Source organism: Anopheles maculipalpis, chromosome 2RL (genome assembly GCF_943734695.1).
Source record: "Anopheles maculipalpis chromosome 2RL, idAnoMacuDA_375_x, whole genome shotgun sequence".
Classification (NCBI taxonomy): Eukaryota; Metazoa; Arthropoda; class Insecta; order Diptera; family Culicidae; genus Anopheles; species Anopheles maculipalpis.
In genome coordinates this window covers 65,081,820-65,103,956 of record NC_064871.1, presented here as the reverse complement: position 1 = coordinate 65,103,956, position 22,137 = coordinate 65,081,820, and the positions used below count along the sequence as shown (strand labels likewise).

General features: G+C 47.8%; 4 protein-coding genes across 4 annotated transcripts in view; 1 reads left to right on the top strand and 3 right to left on the bottom strand.

The window, feature by feature from the left end:
* The window catches only part of LOC126556469 (small integral membrane protein 20-like), a 389,536-nt gene that overhangs the window by 7,633 nt on the left and 359,766 nt on the right, over positions 1-22,137 (bottom strand). The gene's annotated exons all lie outside the window — the stretch shown is intronic.
* The window catches only part of LOC126556308 (peroxiredoxin-6-like), a 270,155-nt gene that overhangs the window by 6,001 nt on the left and 242,017 nt on the right, over positions 1-22,137 (top strand). The gene's annotated exons all lie outside the window — the stretch shown is intronic.
* On the bottom strand, positions 1,579-21,286 carry LOC126568736 (probable E3 ubiquitin-protein ligase HERC2). The gene is made up of 11 exons (XM_050225251.1): positions 20,710-21,286; positions 18,754-18,980; positions 12,781-18,264; positions 12,545-12,696; positions 6,985-11,743; positions 6,715-6,906; positions 5,642-5,954; positions 2,602-5,572; positions 2,331-2,525; positions 1,786-2,254; positions 1,579-1,723 (listed from the first exon to the last, which is right to left on the bottom strand). The coding sequence occupies exons 1-11, from the start codon at positions 21,284-21,286 to the stop codon at positions 1,580-1,582; spliced, it is 15,483 nt and encodes a 5,160-aa protein (XP_050081208.1). The 3' UTR covers position 1,579.
* Positions 11,777-22,137, bottom strand: part of LOC126556023 (eukaryotic translation initiation factor 2D) — a 526,420-nt gene continuing 516,059 nt past the window's right edge. Inside the window, exon 3 of the mRNA XM_050211184.1 lies at positions 11,777-11,786. The gene's annotated coding sequence lies outside the window, so the exon portion shown is untranslated. The remainder of the gene's footprint in view (positions 11,787-22,137) is intronic.

Below are 22,137 nucleotides of genomic sequence, written 5' to 3'. Positions count from 1 at the left end.
TGTGCCCCGCTTTAATGGGCTAATTATGTTATAATGGGCCAATGTGTAATCACAAGTGCGCAACACTACTGAACATTGCGTAAAGCCTCTAGTACCCCAAAAACGTTACAATAAAGTTAAGCTTTTTTTTTTCTCCCAGTCTCCAATGATGTGCAATGAATCGACTGTACTGCTAATATTATCAGGGCAATCAAAGCGAACTAATCTTTTCTCACTAGTGTTGGGTAAATCCTTATTTTTCCCGGAGTCGGATTTATCCGGACCAATGGTTGTGTTACAGAACAAATATTTTTTTGCTCGGGAGAATTCGGAGCGATTTCGATTTCGGTTTTAAATAGATCCGTAGATTCGTAGTAGACTCTGGAGTTATCCGCAGATGACTTTGACATCCGCAGTAACCTTCAGATGATTCAGCAGTGCACTCCGCATCGTAGTTCGAATGAACTACGGATTACTCAGGATTAAACTACGGAGTTGAGCCCAATTTCGTTACGTCGGAATCGGAGTGAATTAATGAATCCACTCCCGAGTTCCCACCACTACGTCCTACAACTCGATAATGCGTAAATGTTGAGTAAGGATGTTGTACAATTTTGCAACTCCCAACTTTTGTTAGCGAACTATGAATAAAGCGTTAGTGAATACCTTTTGTCAGCTAATATCAAGAAACTGTTCTCTAATCGTGCTTTTCAATCAAAATTTCTATGTTGGACGCAAGCACTCAATCGATAAGGAACTTACTGCTTGTTGTTAAGCTGCTAGTTGACAATTCATCTAGCTGCTAGTGGCAAAAGGAAACCACAACCACGGGGTGGATCAGTTACGCTTCAAGTGTTTCCATGCTAAGCAAACCATTTATCGATCAGTTCATAAATTCTCTAGTTAATCAACAAATTTCAATCTTTCCTGGGAAACCAAATTACACAGAAGGCTCGAGTTTTTCCTCTACCTTTCCCTTTCCCGAAATGGGTATGTCTCTTTATGCTTCATTTCGATAACAAACATATATTCTCTATCACACCATCGCTTCATCGGTTTATCGGTGACTGCACATCCCTAAAGGTGTATGTCATTAAATCTAACAATTGAATATGTTAGCTTTGATGTTTCCGATTGATTACACACATATCGGCAGTTTTTGGAATGTGTTATACATGCTCTATTCATAGAACTGTAATTAAAGTAAAACAAAAAACTTCTAAGATATGACGAGTATTGCAAAACAAATGGTGCAATCTACCTGCATAGCTATTCGAAAAGCTTTCCCCAATTTCAAGACTATCCAAAATACAAATCGTCCTCGTTGGAGTACACCAAGCATTAGGGACACATGATGAAGTAAGGACAAAACGGAGAGATATTTCGTTTTAGCTCCTGTTCCTGATGAACACGTGTGATGCACGCTTGTGTTTCAGTCAATTTAATCAGTCGAGTAAGCTCCTAGGAGATGAGTGAGGCACGTGTGTGTTTGCCGACACGTTTCAGCACGCACTTCATTGATTTATGTTTTTTTTTTGTATTACATGGTAACGATTCTAGTTAATACGATTCCTCCGTCCAGTAGATGCTAATGGCTAATTTAAAACAATACAGACTCAATGTCGCTATTATCCTCGCTGCCAGTCGCTTCAGTGGGATCGCCCATAGCGACCCGAGCATACTCATCCGTATCGATACTTTTGCAGAAATAAATGGCGTACTTAAGTTTCTCCTGCAAAACGGCCTGCAATCGGAGTGTATGTTAGTAAAACTTCGAACTTAAACTTCGAACCAGTTCAAACTTACCTTGCACGAGTAACGAGGCATTTTGAGCAAGAAAAAACAGGTGTAGCTTTCGGGCAAAAAATGATCGGGAGGGTTGTACTTATCCAGCACTTGCAGCACAAAATCGCGCCCCCGAAAGTCGGCAATCGTTCGGGGTAGCCGGGTACGACCCCAGACAAATCGTAGAAACAGTGACCGTTCTTGATTGGTGAACTCTTCCATCACCTCCCAGAACCATTGCACGAGCGAGGACGTCGATTCGACGCCCTTGTAAGTGGCAACGGTCTTTAACAAGCAGAGTGGAATGTCCGGCGAACCGCAAACCATTGCCTGTAGCTCGGCAGCAGAAAAGAGCGATAGCAAGGGGACCGGAATTACCTTGGACATACCATCACGGACGGCTTTCACCTGTTCGTCGAACTCATGGATGCGATAGTTTAGCGCAAGCTTTACATATTCGTTGCGATTTTCTGGCGTTATTTTAGTATATCTGAAATGATTGGAAAAGTTGCATACGATAAACATTCAGCAGAATTTGCCTCGAGCCAAGATATGGCTAGCCTTACTTGGTAGATAATGGAACTTCGTGGCCTTTGGCAGAGGGTGTAGAGAAGGGTAGTTCAATCGATGCAAACACTTTTGGATCGCTTTCCACATCCCTAATGTATAGTAAACCGGTAATGTAGTCTCGATCTACCTCCGTCAGATCGGATGGACGTAACGCTTCTCCGCACAGTTGGCGCCACACAGGTTCAGCAAGGCTACGAAAGTTGGAAGCAGAACATGAAGATTGGAACAAAACAGAACAGAATTGTAACAAAAGCAAATGAAGCTTACTTCAAACTCAGCGGAGATCCAGTCCTTACGGCGATACCCATCAGTACACCTAAAAATCTAAACATATTCATGTGCAGCACGGTTGTCAGCGTCGGATCCAGCAAAAAGCAGTCCCTGTTAGCTCCAGCATCACCACGACCGTTGGGCGTTTGTATCAGTAAAGGTACGCTACCATTCTGCAGCTCGTCACACATCTCAGCAATTGATTCGCTGAATCCTCCACCACAGTCATCGACACTTTCACCAACAAATTTCACCTTCCACACACGATGTGGCATCGACAGTGCTTCCTGTGTGAGCAGTGGCAACTTCTGGACCATCTGTCCGAACACGCTCTTCATGCCGTCCACTCCAGCAAGTCCGTTGCCGGAACGCATGCGCGATCGCTTTACCTGGATCCGGTTCAGTTCAATTACAGGACCGTGCGGTTTGTCCCGTACCATCGTGGTCTGAATGACCTTACGGAAGCCCGTTTCCTTAATCGAGTAAACGAGCACATCCTTCAGGGAGGCCAACGAAAGAGATCCAGCGATCGGTAGCATAGCGAGACAAGGACACAACAGCTCCGAAAAATGATGCAACAGTACCAATCGAGCGTGAAGCACTTCCGGTGCAATGTCACGCACTAGATCGTACTCCAGCGGCGGCGACGGTGGCGGTCTGACCGCTTCACTCAGCTGATACGTAGAAAGGGCGAGCGTATGCGCAGACCCACAGATCACCTTCACGATGTGCTTCCCTTGCAGCGATTGTACTAAACGTGGACGCTGTATTGCCGTCACAGTTCCATCGCCCAGCTGACCCTCATCGTTGTCGCCCCAGGTAAATACTTCCCCTCCATCACTGCAAGCAACGCAATGTAACGATCCCGTAGCGATGGAGATGATTTTCTTTCCCTGCAGTGCCGCAACTTTCTTTGGCCGTCGTACATGGTCCGTATTGCCGTGGCCCAGTCGATGGTAGTCACCCTTGCCCCATGTGTACACGCTTCCGGAGCGTGTGAGAGCAACCGAAAATTGGGATCCACATTCAACCTTCGTCACACCTAATCCGGCCAAACTTTCGATCTTCATCGGCACCTTACAGCCATCGGAACCGCCGCGGCCCAGTTTGCCGTAGTCTCCGTCACCCCAGCTCCACACATTGTCATCGTCCGTGATGCAGAGTGTCTGCGCATCGCCCGAACCACAAGCGATATCGATCGCCCGATAGCCAAGCAACGCTTCCACCAGCTTCGGTTGCAGCTGATCTTCAGAATCGCCATGTCCTAGTCGACCGTACCGGCCCTTTCCCCATGTCAGCACGTGTCCTTGGATGGTTATACAAGCGGAATGGGCACTACCGCACGCTATATCGACAACACCAATCCCTGACAGTGATTCGATCAATTTTGGTCGGTCATAACTATCCCGGTTTCCGTGGCCAAGCTTTCCGTCTTCACCTTCACCCCACGAAAATACCTCTCCATCGGAGGATAGCGCAAGACAATGCTTGCCGCCCGAATTAACCGCCACTTTCTTGATCATCACGTGCTGCAGCGATTCGACGAGCGTTGGTGTAGTTACGGAGTCGGTTCCCCCGACACCTAGCCGACCACCAGCACCGTAACCCGTTGCGTACAGTTTTCCATCGGGCGTTACAGCGTACAGCGTTTGTTCGCCACCCGCAATTTGGATCGGGCGCAGTAAACTTAACGCCTCACAGGGCGTTGGATTTTTTATACGACTTCCATCCAATCCACCGAGCTGGCCACGATGATTATGGCCCCAGCCGAAAATTGTACTTGCTCCACCCCATGAGAAGGCCCAATCTTCCGGCCTTCTGTTGAACCACTGCAGCAACTGTGAGTCGTACTGTGGTGTAAAGTAGCCGTGATCTTCGTGTAGATACTTCGTTGACTCGTTTCCGGTGGTTACATTCGCTGGCAAAAAATCGCTACTTCCTGCGGTGATGGTGGTCGTGCCGGTACTACTGCTGCTGGTTGTCGTGCTGCTACTGCTGATAGTACTGGTCAAGTCAAAGGCGAGTGGATGACTCTGGCTGAGCAAACTCGAATGGCTGGAAGTGTGTTGTATCAACGAGCTGTAACTTTCCGTAGGACCGCCCTGACTACTAGCACACGAACCGACAGTTGTTTGAGCGGGCGTCGCTGGCGAAGCAATTTCGGCAAGCTTTTTGCGAACTTCCAAACAAAATGAAGGCGGCAGATGCGTTCGGCGTATAAGAGCTTGAGCAACACGAACCGCCGCACAGTATCGCCGGAACCAGGCCCAACGGTGTGGATCTGCTTGGGGCAATAGAAGTGTGTCCATGTGCATATCGCACGCTAGTGCAACGAGCGTTTTGAAATACTCCGAATGCATCAGATGAATGCCGCTCCGGACTTGTGGTTCTTCGTATTCATACTGGCGCAAGATAATCGGTACGAGTGGCGTTAGTATATCGGTAACAGCAGAATCAATCGGCCTTGGTGTACTATCCTTCGCTTGAGTTACACTACTGCTACAGAGCAGCTGATGCATCTTCTTTAATGACCAAATTCGTTGAGCGACTGTTAATGAACCCAGCTGGGCACATTGGGACAGAGCCGAAGTTAAACGTATGAGCACACTGGTGTTCGATGTGGGTACTGGTAGCGAGTCCAGCAAAGCCATTACGAGTGCAATTGAGGGTTGTGAGAGAACGGTCCTGTCTGAACCCAGTTCCTGTAGGTAGGATTCAGGCATAATCCCATGTACGTAGAATCGCCATCCCCATCCATTTACTGAATTATCACTTGTAAACTTCCAGCGCATTTGATCACCCGGGATGCGAATTTCCTGTGCCCACTGTGCGTACTCACGCCCGGAGCGTGTGGCTACCACGTTACCCGATCCATCGAAAATGATCAGTGGATCGTTGCGGCGTTCCGTGGAGCATTGACTGTCAAACTCAATGCGGAGTGATTCGGCACCGGGAATTTTCACGTGTCCTGTTGTCAAAGAAAGATACATAATTGTATAATAACTGTAGCATTCAAATGTTGCGCCCTTTTACATACCCACTAGTATGATATCATCTATATAAGGATGGCTTGTTTCCTGTGCCACTGGCTTCGGAAGCTTGCCCAAGGAATGACGTGATGTGCATAGATCCTCCAGCTCCGTGATGCATGTTTCGATCAGCATATTTGCGATAGTGGAGTTTGATTTAGCAAGCGCAATGAGCGTGTTGGCTATGGTTTCCGATGTGCTGGTTGCACCGGTTCGACCAAATACGCTTAGTTTTAACAATTCTATCAGATGTTTCGCTTCTGGTTCGCCGAGTAACGCAGTAAAATCGTCCAAGTTGCTAGTGTTTGCTTCGTTCATCAGCTGGAAGTAAAGGAAAGACGTCAAATTTGGTAAGAATCGTGTTCATGTTTCTACAAGAATAAAATTGATTGGCTTTCTGGCTCCGAATGCATGAAAAAATCTGGTCATTGATGTTAACGATTATTGCGTTGAATGAACTTGAGTCCAAACGAACTACTAAAATCTTTATCATTTTTTTATCTTGTTCGATACAGACTAGTGACGGGTAAATCTTCATTTTTCGCGGAGTCACATTAGTCCGACTCCGAGACATTTCGGATTTAACTCCGAATAACTTCGGTGTAAATTCCAGAATTAACTCCGGATTCTTTTCCGGAGTCGAGTCCGGTTTCATACATCCTTTCGCTTCTGTAGAGAAACGAAAAAGTCATTCGGGTAGATTTTAAATAAATATTTTTCCGACGACTACCATATATCGCCTATAGACGGAATTACCGACGTCTATTATCAGCAAAAAGGAGAATGGTTTGAGAACATTGGGAGAAGGCATTTTCCTATCATTCAATGGAAAAGGCAGAGGAAACTATGGATTGCCCATACTTTTTCTTCTTCTTCACGTAATGACCTTCTTCAGTCATGTCGGCCGTGTAATGAGCTTACTAGACTTGCAGATTCCACAAAGTTGGATAGACAGTCTTCGCTGCGGGCGAACGGTCCAGATGAATTTTGAACCTCTGAGCTGTCGTGTGAAGATAGGCGCCGTTATCGCTTCACCACCAGGCAATTATTTCCAAGATATTGATATTGTAAAGCTACCTACCTCATCATGATGCGTCATTGTGGCAGCCATGACGGACATTGCACTGGCAGACATCTTTGACTGTCGCTGTGTCGCATTGCAGCTCGAAATCGAGGCAGATAGGGACAACGATCCAGTGAGACTGCGATACGCACCGAGCGTATTATTCATACCGGAAATGATCGGAATATCACCATCAAGAAACTCGTTCGTCTGTATGAGTGATGACAAAAAAAAAATATAAAAAATGTTAAAATTCGTTTAGCAATAATTGCCATCACTGTTTCCTACCGTAACTGCTGTTAGACCGGCGATATCTGCCGGTCCTTCACCTCCACCGTGCGCTATGGTTTCGTTCTGTTGGGCCAGTGTGCTTTCGGCGACCGTCGTTTTTCCGGCACCTATTTCATCTCCTTCCGATATAGGCGATACGGGCCGTGGCATGGTATCTCCACTGTGCCCGTACGTCGACACTTTATCGGCCGCGCTCACCTGCGAGTGACAGGTAAGGGCTGCTATTATGCATGCACGGGCATGTAGAATGCTCATTGCGTTGATAATGTGTGACAATGCGGCTTGTCTTGCGCTGGCCGTCTCTAACGAGAGTACGATCTCGGACAGAGAAGGTCGTTGCGGTTTGCTGCTACTCGAGACAGGTAACGGAGAGGAAGTGGTCGCTTCCGTATCAGATGCGTAAATTCCCAAACTGTGACTTCCGAGCGGATCCTTCGCTACGGCAAACGCAACCGGTTCCTTTTTATCTTTTTCGGTCTGGTTCTGCGGTAAACTCCAAGCGACTGAATGCGAACTACCGCACGCTACCCTGTTAACGAAGATCCCATCTAAACCGAGTACCAGGCTAGGTTTTTTGTTCACAATTGTGTTTCCCGATCCCTGCTGGCCATGATCGTTATCGCCCCATGCGAAGACCTGTCCACTGTCTGTTACGGCGAGACAGTGTAGAGCACCGACGGCCACATGAATGACTTTCTTTCCACGCAATCCTTGAATTGGGGTAGGCTTTCGCACGTGTTGGTCCGTTCCGTGGCCCAATCGGTAGTAATCGCCCTTTCCCCATGTCCACACTTCACCAGTTTTCGTAAGAGCAAGACTAAACTGTGCACCACATTCAATCTGCATCACACCCACTCCATTGAGCCGATCCACTTGATGCGGAATGGAACATCCTTCCGAGCCTCCGCGTCCGAGCTTGCCAAAATCTCCATCGCCCCAGGAAAACACTAGACCATCCTCCGTTAGACAGAGCGTTTGAGCGTCGCGACTTCCACAAGCCACTTGAACAACGCGATGGTCTTGCAGAGCTGTCACAAGCTTAGGTTTCAACTGCGTACAATTATCTCCATGGCCCAGGCGTCCATATTCACCCAGACCCCACGTGTACAACTCGCCGGAACTGGTGATGGCCGCACTGTGACTAGATCCGCACGCAATATCCCGGATTCGTTTCGTGCGCAGTGTTTCAATCAATTTCGGTTTTTCCAACGTTAATCGATTGCCGTGGCCTAGCTTGCCATCCTCTCCTTCGCCCCATGAAAATACTTTTCCGTCCAGCGTAAGTGCCATCGCGTGTTTACCGCCCGAATGGACAGCTACCTTTTTCACCACGTATTGGCTCAGTATTGGTACCTGCTTCGGTGTGGGCACATTATTGTTGTGGCCCAATCCAAGCCTTCCATTCGTTCCTTCGCCACATGCGTACAGCTTTCCGTCCTGTGATACAATGAACAGCGATTTTGAGCCACCGGCGATATGTATTGGCTTGAGCTGACTCAACACGGAAGAGTACGTCGGGAGTTTCACCTTCGATCCTTTCAGTCCACCCAACTGCTCCTTATCGTTGAGACCCCAAACCAACACCTTCGACGACACTTCATCGTTCAGCGAGGTCGGCTCGTCTGCGTAGTTCGAAGAAGTCGAATAGCTTGGTTCGGCAATAGTTTCATTTTCTGATGCCAAAAATCCCGCATTGTGAAGCATCATGTCTACGTCCGTTTGTCTTCGTTTGCCGACAATCGAAAGTCCGTGCACTCGGCACTGGATCCCATTGTTGCGGCACTGTTTGATGCGGATTTCGATTAGCCGGTAATACTGCTTGCAATCCGTGAGCAGTGGCATCGTCACGGTAGTTGAATTAATCGATACCCAACGAAGATCGGTCATTGAGAAACTATCATCACCCACACGAACCACGACCAATGAAGGCATGTGCGAGAAATCATCCGGATCGACAATGATCGATAGTGATTGAACCAATACCTGATCGTGCATTTCGAGCCTAATCCAGTGCTTCCCTTGGACCGCTGTGCTGGCACTCTGCCAATAGTTATTGGTGCTTCGATCCAGTAGATACTTGGCTGAGGCTTCATTCGACGATACGGATAATGCACGGATACACCGGGACCAATCATCGATGATGTCGAACGCGCCACTACCAACACCGTTTTGAGCACTGGAACCGGTACCCGTTCCATAGTTAGTAGGATTGGATATCAACTCGAGCTCGCTGACGCTACCCTTCCACAGGGTTTGCTGTGGGAATTCGACTATAGCCTCGTTCCCGGTCATGGAGCTCACCACGCCCGTAGTGCCTCGCGGAGCCGATAGTGATGGAAACCGATGCCGAGAAACCTGAGCTCGCAAGAGACGTACCTGCGACCCTACCATAATACCGCCACACCCAGACGGATCCGTAACCGTGGTCGGTGGTTCAAGCATTTCCAAATGCACAAAGCACATCCAGTACGGACGATCGTGCATCTGCCAGTCAACGCGCACATTCAGATCATGCAAACCTTCCGGCTCTACCTTCTCTACCGTTCCGATATCACCTTTTCGAATCTCTTCAAACTCTTGACAACAGCGCACGAGCATTCCCGGACAGATGAGACCGCGCACGTACATCGCGTACTGATCGGTCGATTTGAAATCCTCACGACTTTTGTACGTTGCTCCGGATCCACTGTGTTGGTGGATGTGGTGCTGTTGGTAGTCCTGCTGTGATGAACCGCCATCCATAGTGTCCGAGCTAACGCTTTCTGTGTCACTGTGGCCACCACGCAGGTCATGATCATGCTGCTCACCATCTGCAGATTTTCCTCCAGAGTTCAGTCCCAAGCTTGCTGTCAGTTCAGGATGCTCCAGAATCCATTGAATAATTTGTTCCGCCGTCGGGTTGCCATTTTCATTCTGCTGCATAAGACTCTTGTACGCCAGCTCAACCGATTTACGTGTGAATCCCATTTCCATAATTTGCGCAACTAGCGGAGTAGGAGCGATGAAAGCGTTCGATGTACGACCTCCTCGTCCACTGCGCAGACTAATTGCATTACCATCAAGCGATCCCATCCCTGATGGTACCGTTGGTAAAGGATCAGCGGTAAGTGATGCAGCTTCATTGTTGTACACGGGCACGCCATGTATCATGGTTGGCTGTCCCAGTGCCATTGGACGTTTGTTACAGCGTGTGGACGCTATCTGGCCACCGGTAGGATCTCCCGCCGTATAATGTACATGACTGGCAAGCATTTGTGAGATGTTCAGTGCAGCCAACTCCATCTCCTGATAAGTATAGCACGCTTTCAACGGACTTGGCTGTGTTGCACGTAACAGAATCGTCTGTATCAGTAGCTCAGCCGTGTAGAATGCTTGCGATTCGTCCGATGTGTTGGATTCGGAACGAGTTTTCCCTTCTTCCGGCTCGGGACTATCCCCATCGGTTGATACACTTTCGCGTGAAGCACTTTTAGTCAAACCTGGTGACCGTTGGCGAAGAATTCGTCGCAACAGACTCTGGTTACGAAACAGTACTTTCGTTGCTTTCAGTGTGGCAAAGTTGATCTGCTGGCTTTGAAGCAGTGCGGCACTGGCACATCCATCACCCCCTGTTCCACTATTCAGTGGAACAAGCTGCCCAATGCCATAAAACATTACGGACCACGAGTTAAGTAACATCTCGCTTATGGTTACTTTTGAAAGGCTAAATGCACCGACATCTGCACACTCGGCCACCTTGAAAATAGGAATTTTCTTCGTTTCGGCTGCTCCATGCACGTTCATAACCACTTTTCCTTTCTTGGTCATACGTGATATAGTACCCCGGACGCCATCCAGCGTGATATTTAATCCGATCCTTGGTCGTGAATCGCATCCACCGATCGTACCAAGCGTACCCATGATCGCACGCTTCTCACACTCCGCAATCGTGTCCAGCTCGTTGACTAGAAAAATGTCGGCCGTTAAACAAACTTTCTGTTGCATGAATGAATTTATGCTTTCATTCCACAGCGGCAAGGTGTGAAGTCGTCGAATCAAAACTACCATTTCCTCGGCTACGGTACCACTGTGGGAAGCACTATACAGGACGCGCGATTTTGCGTCGATCGCGCTAGACAATAGCGATGAATCGTTCGGGCAGGTAAGCGAGATCCGGCCTAGGACATCAAAAAGCTGACTAATGATACTATCAACACGATGCCGATCGTCATGCGTCCAGTTAACGAGCGTAGACTGCAGTAATCGTAGACAATGTAGCTTTTTGTACACATCCTTCTTGCTCGCAATTGGTGCATTTAGAATCTTGAAGGCGAGCTCAATCCAAAGCGGTGTCGTCAGCTGGCGAGAGAGTGCTGGTGTAAACGAAATGGCGCGCAAAAACCCAAGTACGGTCCATTGTTCCAAGCCAAAGTTGTAGCAGTTATTTGCTGCGACGGTGCCGGAACGGGATTCATACGGCTGAAGCATTGTTCGGAAAAGGGAGGCTACGCCACGGAGGGCATTTTGTTCCATCTTCTCGGCATGTAGACCTACCGAAGCGAACAACATCTGTAGTGTTTTAATGCACACATTGCGAAGCAGCTTGGTAGGGTGGGATTCATTATTAAGCGCGTGATCGATGAAGTCTTCGCGTTCGCTGTCTTTGTCTGGAGATAGTGCTTTTAGGGCGCTGTCCGCCAGACGGAGATCATACTTTCCTTCCTTTCCCATACGATACGAATTCGTCGAACCATTGTCCCATTCGACTCGAACCCAGCTGTAAGAGTGAAAAACAAAGTGAGAGCAATTAGTTTGCTTTGCTTCCAAGATTCGTTATAATTATGTAATTTTGTAATATTTATAAACGACATAGTTCAGCACATCCCCGAACCCAAAACAATTTGAATGAAATTATGCATGAAGATAAACGTCAATAAGTGCTGGGTTATACATTTTAGAAGGAATAAAATAGCCACTAAAGCCCTACGCATCCTAGGTTTTATAATACGTGTGTTCAACAAATTTATTGACTCTTTTGTTTAAAATCTTTGTACTGTTCTATAGTCCGTCCTTTGGTAGTGTTTGCAAGTATTGTCGGGTCACCACAACAACAAAACAGAATCGACCACCCTAGTCTAATAGCATCGATTACCCCTCATACCGTTCGAGATGCTTATTATTTGATCTGGAGACGGTGCAGCAAAGAAGGAGGACGGCTCATTTTTGTTTGTTTTTTTTTCATAAGTTGATTGCTGGATTAGCTAAAACCATGTCTCTTCTATCTAATATCAATTTTATAGTTTCTAGACGACCTTTTAGGACCAAGAATTTTGTAATGAGGAATTTACATAAAACTAACATAATCCTTTTACTCTAGGGGCCGGTGGTGTATGCGATAGCGTCGCCGGTCTTCAAACGGCAGGACCAGGGTTCAAATCCCATACGGACCGTCCCCCCGTAGTGAGGACTGACTAAAAAACCACGTGGTATCGGCAGTCTAGAAAGCCATTTCGATGGCCGGCATGACCTAAGAAGTCGTTAAGTCAAGAAGAAGAAGAAGAAGAATCCTTTTACTCACCCATCTTCGCCTATTTCGCTGATTATGCGCCCTTCACCGCCAGGTCCATCCTGTTCACCCCATTTCCAATCAGCGCCACGAGTAATTCTTGTTCCAATTTTCATGAATTTTGTAAGCTCTGGTCCAGAAAGGCCTTCCTTTGAAGATTTTAACTAACGACAAGAAGAAAAATTAAAATGAAATAAAAAGTCATTTTGTTAAGCTGTCCTTAACCAAAACTGACGCAAACAACTTACATTGGTTACCACGTCCTCATAAATGACCGACGTGTCGGAAGTGTTCTTGTTGCTCGGTATATCGGCACCGGTTTGTCGCAGCAGTCCCATTATGCTGCCCAGAATTCCAGAGTTGACCAGTAAACTTAGCTCATTCGCTTCGTATGTACGAGAAAGTATGCCGAAGATGCTGAGCAAAAATCTGGCCCGTGGCAATTTCTTAAGAAACACGTACGTCCCCAAATTCGAATTGTCTTTCTCGCCGTGCGTTCGATGACGTCCGTTGATTTTATCCTGATTGACGTACTTTTGCAGTTCCAGTACTGCCCATTCGATGATTTTCGCATGCGCGATCAGTATGTTCGCCTTTTGGTAGGCAGTGATCATGTTCAAATTATCGAGCACATGTTCCGATTCGCGTTGCAGCTGCTGCTGTTCCGGCGAAGCTATTCCATCTCCATTACCACCCGTGTGGTGGCTTCTCACAGAGTCATGCCCCAGATGCAAACCGAGAAATCCGTTAAATAGATTATATTGCACCGCATCGAAAAGTCCGTTGATGCAAAGCAACTCGTAGAACATCTCCAACCCTTGCTTGCGAAGCTGGTAACGCTGTATCTGGCAATACATTGCACGGCGCAACGTTTCCACATCGCACTGATCATGCAGGATGAAATCGACGACTTGTTGGCTAATGCCGGTTTTAAATTCTGTCGGATACGATTCCAGCAGACACTTTTCGCTCAAGTTTGCGATCACATTGTTGATGAAATCATCCCCGTCTTGGGAGAAAGTTTTCGCTGCCTTGCCTGTAGTGCCATGGAACTCGATCATCTCGTTCGTAGGTGTTTTACTCTGATCATCGTTGTTAAATGTTATTTTTTTCTCATTTTCTTCTACTTCAGCATTGTCCACACCTTCGATCGTGCCCGTCACATCTACCGCCACTACGCCACCGATACTATTGACCGTACCGTCGCCTGTCTGTGGACAGTCAGTATCGAGCAGGTTTTCGTTCGATGCCGCTAGCTTCGCCAGGGTCGGGCCAGTGTTGCTAAGCAGTATCACCGGTGAAGCCGACCGATCCACTGATGAACGACGATGCACGTTGCCAGTGGTGGTGAGACTTTCTAGGCTGGCCACTTTGATAATGTTTTCGTTGACTAGATTTTCCATGGAGATCGTCACACCAGTCACGTGTGCAATGCCCTGGTGCAGATGTTGCTGCTGCGGATGATGTTTGGTAATCCCACAACCGCTTAGATTCTCGTGGGAATGCATCTTACCAATGCTGAACTGACTTTGGATGGTGGCATTAACAATGTCTTCAGGTTTTGCGCACGCCAGCTTTAGTTGCCGTTTGGCTGCACGCATCTCCGCAATGATACGACGGACGAGCGCCTTAAACCGGGACGGTCGGTGCAGAATGGGCAAACGCTCGAGTCCATGCTGCTCGAGACTGATGGCGGGCCGGATTTCATACAACAAAAAGCGACATTTGTCAATCATCGGTGCGCACACCTCTTTGTAGCTGCGATTTAGCTGCTGGCGCATCTTCACGATTGCCCATTTGGTTTGATGCACGGTACGAATGATGTTAACGATTGGCTGCGGTGGTTTTGTACCAGTCCCGCTCAGCTCTCGATCAATCACAGCAAGCGCCAGTGGTCCGAGAGCCTGATGACGTATCAGTACCGCCATCAGCAAACGTTCCAGCTCGACGACTGGATGTTCCGGGGGAAACTCCTGATGCCAGATCAGATGATGCTCCTTACAGTATCGTTCGCAGAGACCGAGCCATGATGCTACCAAAGGATCGGTAATCTTTCCTTCGCCCAAATTCGACAGCAGCGTATCTACACGCTGTGTTATGAGTACCATAGGCCAGCTTCCCATCACCGGACCGCCATTGCCTGCCACGATCGGAAGCTGGGCGGAAGCATCTGTCGGAGTGCTACCAGCCGTTGATCCACTACTGCGTGCTTCACCTTTTTCTTCGTCGAATGGATTGGATGGTTGCAGCACCTGCAGGCCACCGCTCAGGACATGTGAGTTGAGCAGATTGCGACATTGCAGTTCGGCTGGTTGCAATGGCGATCCAACCTGTAGAATACTTGCACGCTGTCCTAGCAGATACGCGAGTAAACATTCCGAGTGGAAGTGTGTTAACGTCACGAGTGGACGTGGATTGGTAGCACTGTCGTACATCTCGCTAACTGCATAACGACCCACACGCAAGTATGACGTGATATACTCGAACGCGGTCCGATGCTGCGGATTACCAATCTCGAGCGAAATGTCCTTCCCGGCGTGCAGTTGCAGCAGCTCTTGGGTGAGTACATTTTCCGGTGTATAGTCTTTAACGTCGTATACGTTTCCATTGATTACGACCCAGTTACCACCGTCGCGGATGTGATTGTCGATGTCGCTGCGTCGGATCAGTATCGATTCTTCCTGCACCGGCATCACTTTCGATGCACCGCGGCTAATTATGCCCGGCCATCCCATATCATCCGTGTCCTGCAATTCGCCCTCCTGCGTAAGCCGATTGAATGCGTCGAGAGCGTTCAGCAGCGGAATCAGGTGTTGGTTCCAGTCGAAGTTTGCTAGTAGCAATGGTTTGTCCTGCTGGATAACGACGAGCCCGATTAGCAGCTCGTACAGCAAAGCATCGGAAATGTCGTTACGAAGAATGTCTGCAACACCGTCCTTACCTTGAAGGATCGTTTCGTACGCTTTGCTGAGCGTGTTTACGCACGGACCGACCAGCTGTTGTATGTAGGTGTAGAGTAGTGTTTCGGCTCCGCTCAGATCATCCGCTTTCGATGCGTACAGGTGTGAGAGTAACAAGCGTTGGAACTTGTGCAATAAATCTAGACTCGGTGAAGTTGGTTCTGACGAACAGAAATTGTCAATTTTGAGATACGGACCGAGCATAAGCTGACCAAGACGTGCCTGCGTTAGGCTGGAATTGTTGCGCAGTAGCTGTTTGAGTAGATGAAGCAGCGAAAGATGCGTTCCAGTGCCCGCTCCATGCGGTTCCTGAGCTTGAAAGGGGTTTTGATTCTGATGATGATTAATTGCCTGATTGAGCGCCGTCTGTAAGCCACCTTCCGCCATTAGCGAACCAACTAGCAGGTCCGTCATGAACCGGTGACCAGCACTTGTGGCCGCCGAACTCATTGTTCCACCGTCATGCCCGGCTGGTAGTAGCGAAGTAAGCGTCTGAGCACGTTCCGATGCCGTTGGTAGAATAATGCTCCACCCAACCTGGAGCGTCCATTGGGCGGCTTCTTGCATTGTTTTCAGTACAACCGGTCCACCAGCCAGACTAAGTATGCGTGTCTTTAGACTAGCTAACAGGCGTGATCCTTCCACCAGTCCAACCTGACGCGGATGAACGTTGTTCACTATCATTGCATGGAGCTGCAGGCGAAGCAGATTAAGCGTACCAACTGCAATACACTCAGCCTCCTGACTGGGCGGGTGTCGGGACGTGTCCGTGGACGTAACGCTTACCATACATAGCAACTGATCGAGTAATCGGAATGTGTGTTCACTTAGATCCACTACGAACGGAATTTTCAAGGAAATCCCGTGTGAGGACGAGTGGCACCAGAAGAAGCTCTGTGCAACACCTGCCGACATACCGGCGACACGTAACGTAGGCGGTGTGGTTAGAATCGGCGTAGGTATAATGGGATCTCGCGTTACACACTCGGGACAAATCTGTTGGAAATCGTTTCGACCCCAACCGTACAGTTCGCCCGAAGCTGTGAGCGCCAAACAGTGCGCCAAACCAACAGCTAAATCGACTATCTTCTTCCCTTCCAGCATTTGCACCAACTTTGGTACCGGGGAATGTTCAGAATTTCCATGTCCAAGTCTTCCACCGTGTCCTTTACCCCAGGTGTACACCGTTCCTTCGCGTGTCAGTGCCACACTAAACTGGGAACCACTAAACACTTTCACTACACTTGTGCCCTGCGGTAGTTCGATCTGTACTGGAACGGAGGACCCGACGCATGATTCGTTTCCGAGCTTACCGAAATCACCATCACCCCAGGCAAACGCAAGTCCGGCATCGGTCACACACAACGAATGTGCGTCACCGCAACCAAGCGCCACGTGTACTACCCGGTGCGCTTTTAGCGCGGTTACTAGTGTGGGTATGTACTTATCCTCGGAATTGCCGTGTCCTAACCGACCGTATGTACCACGGCCCCACGTGTACAGTTCACCGGCGGCCGTTATCGCTGCACTGTACGAAGAACCGCAGAAAACACCCGTCACTTGCCGTTCGGTGGTCAGAGCGGCAATTCGTGTTGGCAGCTCTTTGGCGTTCGTATCACCATGTCCGAGGCGACCACCTTCACCGTTACCCCACGAGTAAACTTCCCCACTAGCGGCAAGCGCTAGCACGTGATGACCTTCGCAATGGGCCGCCAGCTGAACAATGGTGGTTTCCAGCCCTTTTACACGCTCCGGATATTCGTCCTCCGTCATCGCGATGGCCTGGGACAGGTACAGGACGGTACCGCTATCGGTTAATATGTAAACGCAATTCTCTGCACACACGATCTGGCGCACCTGATCGTACAGCAGATCGATGGTGGCGGTGGAATATCGCGGCATTGCACCATCAATACTGCCCGGCGCCGTTACCGACGTAACCATGGCGTCGAAATTGGCACATCCCGTACGTATCGCTTCGGTCGCGGTAAATCCATACAGTTCCGGTGCACAAGCACTCCAGCCGAGAGTGAATATTTTCGGTGAGTTGGCGTACTTGCTCGCTCCCTTGGTCGAACAGTTGCCGGCGGGCAGGTGCGGTTTTGCCAACCGATCCAGATGGCTAATAATGATCACGGCAGCCAGCTTAAGATCCACGCAAGTGGTTTCATTTTCCGGTAGTGTAAGAAATCTAAGAAACGATTCAGTTGGTCCGAAATGGAATGAATCCGATGTGTTGAACGAACCGAAACTTTCGATCTGTTCGTAGCGATGAAGCAGCGGAACGAGCGGTGCACCGGAATTTTGTGGCGGACTTCGATTATCGTCCGATTGTTGATCTTTCTCGTGCAGCGTTAGAAGCAGTGTAACGCCTTCCAGCGAACCACCCAGAGTTCCCTTTTGGGCACCGAGTTCTAGCAGCAAATTGAGGGCAATGTGTCGATCCGCTTTCGGCACGAGACAACGGCCACCCATTACATCACCCAGCACGACCTGCCGCAGGAACTTGATCGATTTTTCCACGACCTCTATCCATAGTGTGGACATTTGCGATGTATCGAATAGTGATGCTTCCGGGAGCGATTGTAGTGCTTCCAGTGCTTCCGATAGTAACTCGCTGCACAGTTCTACATCCTCGCCGGAACGCCAGGCCCGGCGCAGAAAGGCGAAGGAAAAGTTTAGTGCCGCACGCGTACCAACGCGGGCCAAGCCGAAAGTAGCTTTATCGGAGTCTTTCATCGTGCCGGCGGTACGATCGAGGCTGGAGTTTTTCTGCAAAGATAAGTAGAAAAAGTTAGCCAAACTTGGATTTGGGTGGCTTATAGGGTTTCGATCCATATTAATGGAACTTTTGAAATACTCAGTGTAATTTTTCCAATGGATAGTAGTAACAATGCAAGATTCTTGTGGTATTTTGCAATCATATAGGGGACTTTGAAATTTGCTGTGGAATTTCTGGCGAAAGTTTGGAACTCTACCGTTAGAATGGTAAAATGGTAAATATCCTCCAATCGTGTGTTTAAATCAGCAGGCCGTGCCATTCACATTTGAACAGATTTTACGCAGAAAATGGTTGTAGCAATTGTAATTTTTGAACCAGTGCTGATTGCCAAATTCAACAACAGTGATGCAAATTCTTCCTAATTGAACGTCAAATTCCATTTGCATGATTGAAAAGCTACACAACAGGCTTGCAACATTCCACTATCTATTATATGGATCAACACCCTGTATTCTTCAGTAAGCTGTAAGCCAACTTACGCTCAGTTTTGCTGCATCACACTCGCTAGTGGCCAGCTCGGTAGCATGTTGTTTTTCCTCCGTTTCTCGGTGCATTCCCATTTCCTGCAGTGCAATAAAGTACCGCCGGTACACAAACAGTAGCTGACGGATGCGATTCGCAGACAAGCAATTGGCTGCCGCCTGTAAACATATTTCTCTTTGTTCGCCAATCAGCTTCTTTATGCAAGTCTTCTTATCCTCCGTACCTGAAAAATAAAAAAAGGACATGTGGAAAATTAGTTGGCCAGTTTTGATCTGCAAAAAAAGGCGGATCGAACTTCCGTCACCAATTATAGAGGCATACCCTCTAAAACCCTCGCATTTAGCTTTTAGCCAAACTCCGCAAATTCGTACTTGGTAATTCTCTCCTTTCCTGTCTACAGTCCTTCCTTAGTAACCGTTTTTGTTTGGTCAAGATTGTAGCACCAACCTCAATGTCTTTCGCTTGTCTCTCTGGCGTGCCTCAAGGCAGAGTCCTGAATCTTTTACTGTTTTCCTTTTTTGTCACTGACATCTGACCGTTCTGATGTTGTAAAATTGTTCTTCAACTTCCAACTGTCTGGTACTTCAACTCGTCATCTCGACCTTTTTTTCGTTTGGTGTTGATCCAATGGTCTTTCGTTATCCTTTATTAAATTCTACTCTATCTTTTTCTGTCGCTCTCCCTGTCCTATTTGTTTCACTTATAAATGTTGTGACATGTTTCTCCAAAGGGTGAATTTCTTCATCGGTGAAAGTCTTAGATGTATGGCTGGATGATCACTTTGCACTATGACAAAGCTATAAGTAAGGCCTATGGTACACTTGGCCTCCTCCGCCGCATTGTATCTGATTTTTTAGATCTTATATGTTTGAACGTTCTGTACTGCAGTCTAGTCATACATATTCTAGAGTTTGTCCCACTGACTTGATATTCGCTGAAATCTCGTCGAATCCAGTCTCAAGCCGCATTCATCGCATTCTGTCCTATTCAATGAGGTTGATGTCCCTCTTCATCTTATTTCCTCTATTATCCTGTATGTCCCGCCCCGTTCTCTGCTCTACCCTCCTCCTATATATGTTGCTAGGCGTCGTGTGGAAGTTTTCAAACAAAGATCATCTCCACGAATGCTTTCGTCCTTTTCATGTAGTGGCCAATCTGTTTGATTTTAATTCCTCCCTTGCTACATTCCGGGCTATACTATGCACTTTTCCTAACCTTGTATTACCGCGTTTTCTCCTTAAAATCAGCCGTCCGTTCCTACTCTCTAGAATTACTTTAGTTTTTAGGTAAGTTTTTTGTTGAACCAGCTGTGGCAGACAAAAAAACAAATGAAAACGGAAACAAAGAAGTGTGCGAAACGGACCATACGAGACTTGTCTTGGGGTTGGTGTGCGCAATACTGCAAAATTGCATGTGTGATTATGGTATGACAATGACCTTTCTCTAAACCGTTTTCAATCTTCCCATTATTCTGTTGTTGGTGTTCTTGTAATAGTGGCTAGTCTCCTTCTTTTCTAAACTTATTCATCTGGTCTCCTTTCCCTTGTTTCCTTTTATATACCTTCCTGGTTCCTTCGTCGCCACCCTCATCCTGCCATCCTCAGTCCTCAAACTCGGCACGGTCGGAATAATCCATTGCTCGGCGTTCTACGAGTTTTAGTCCTGTTTCTGACTTTTCTTCCTTACTTTCGTTCCCGATCACCCCCCCCCCCCACCCCACCTCATACTCCCCCTCATATCTTAAATTTTTAGCTTCTATTATATTTTTTCTTTTTTCTATTTTTTGCGCTATGCTTATCTTCTCGCGAGAACCTACTTATTAACGTTTCAGTAAATTTCAGTTCAAGTTTACTTAGTAATAACATTATAATATTATTGAAGGACCCTTGCGGAGTACAATAACTCCAAAATTAAATAAAATAAAATGAAACACCACTGCACACTACACTCACCAGGTAAAGGACTCCACAGCCACGAATCCAGCAAGACGGAACTAGCCGAATTGTCACCGTTGGTCGATGGTTGCTCGGATGGGGAATGTGTGTGATTTTGCGCCTGGGTTTTCCGACCCACTCCATTGCTACCGGCCGCTGCCGGGCCGGACGACGAATCACCGCCTTCTTGGACGCCAAGTTCTTCGCAGGCCAAGCAAACGCATTTGGAAACGGCCGAACACACACCCTTGCAGCAGTCACAGCACATAGCTACGTTTCCACAGTAATAACGCCCGTCTGGTCGCAAATACACCACCTCACCCATGCTATTCACGGCCGTCTGTATCCGTTCCGTAATCACTTCCTCATCCTGGATCAGGTGGTTCCACAGGTTCGCTAAATCGTCCGCATTTCGAAGCGCCCTACCAACATCCGCTTTGATCCATTTGAAGCTTAAATAAGGTAGGGGCCGGAAGTAAAGTTCGCCATTGCCCATGGTGGACGGTGGTACCGTCGTTGACGTTGCCGCTGCTGTTGATGTTGCCGACGGTGCCGTCGCCGCCGCTACAGCCGCTGATGCGCTGGTGGAATTCATCTTTTCCCATAGAAAATTCTTTCCCTTGTGTTACCTTGCGCCACTTCAATCGCGGTGTATGTGCGAACGAATATATGCAAAACGAAGCGATGCAGAAAACTATGCTGCAACTACGTTGCGCACGGTTTCACAGCTATTCCATGTATGCACCGTACCGTACTCATACACACACACACACGGACGCTCACACTGAACGGGGCCTGTAATTATGCACACCCGTGGAAAAAGAAAACTCGATTTGCAGCCCTACCAATGAATCAATGAAACGCACTTGCTGGTAAGATGTAACGGGACACTGAAAACATTCCAGGAGACACCGATTTCCATCTTACATCCCTTCGACAGTGCACTTTGCGACACGGAATTGAGAAAACGATAGTTTGTTGCCTTTATTGCTTATGCGGGGAAAACAACCAATTTTCCACACCCGCCAGCCAGACGAGCAGAAGTTACTTTCTCTCGTACAAAATTTTCTTCACAACTGCTCCAATTGACAACAGTTGACGTCTTCGGGGGACCGTTTTTTCCAGCGCAAGCGCAGATAAAACGGTCCAGCTACAGTCGATAGTTAAAAGCTGCAATGCAATGCGCTGTTTGCTTTCGGGAAATATCGTTTGCAACAAATTCCCATCTGCGGGTACGGAATTCCAAACAGAAGTACTCTAAATGTAGCTTAGCTTAGTGAATAACAGAGAAATATAGATTCTTCTGTGTTTCGTCAAAGTTCAGACAGCTATTGGGCAGATAATGAAAGATAAACAAATCGCTTTGTAATAAGCAAAGTATATAAGTTCTAGGTATAGCTTGCACTTGCCGAAACAGTGTCAATTGCATGAAGGGGAAATTGGTTT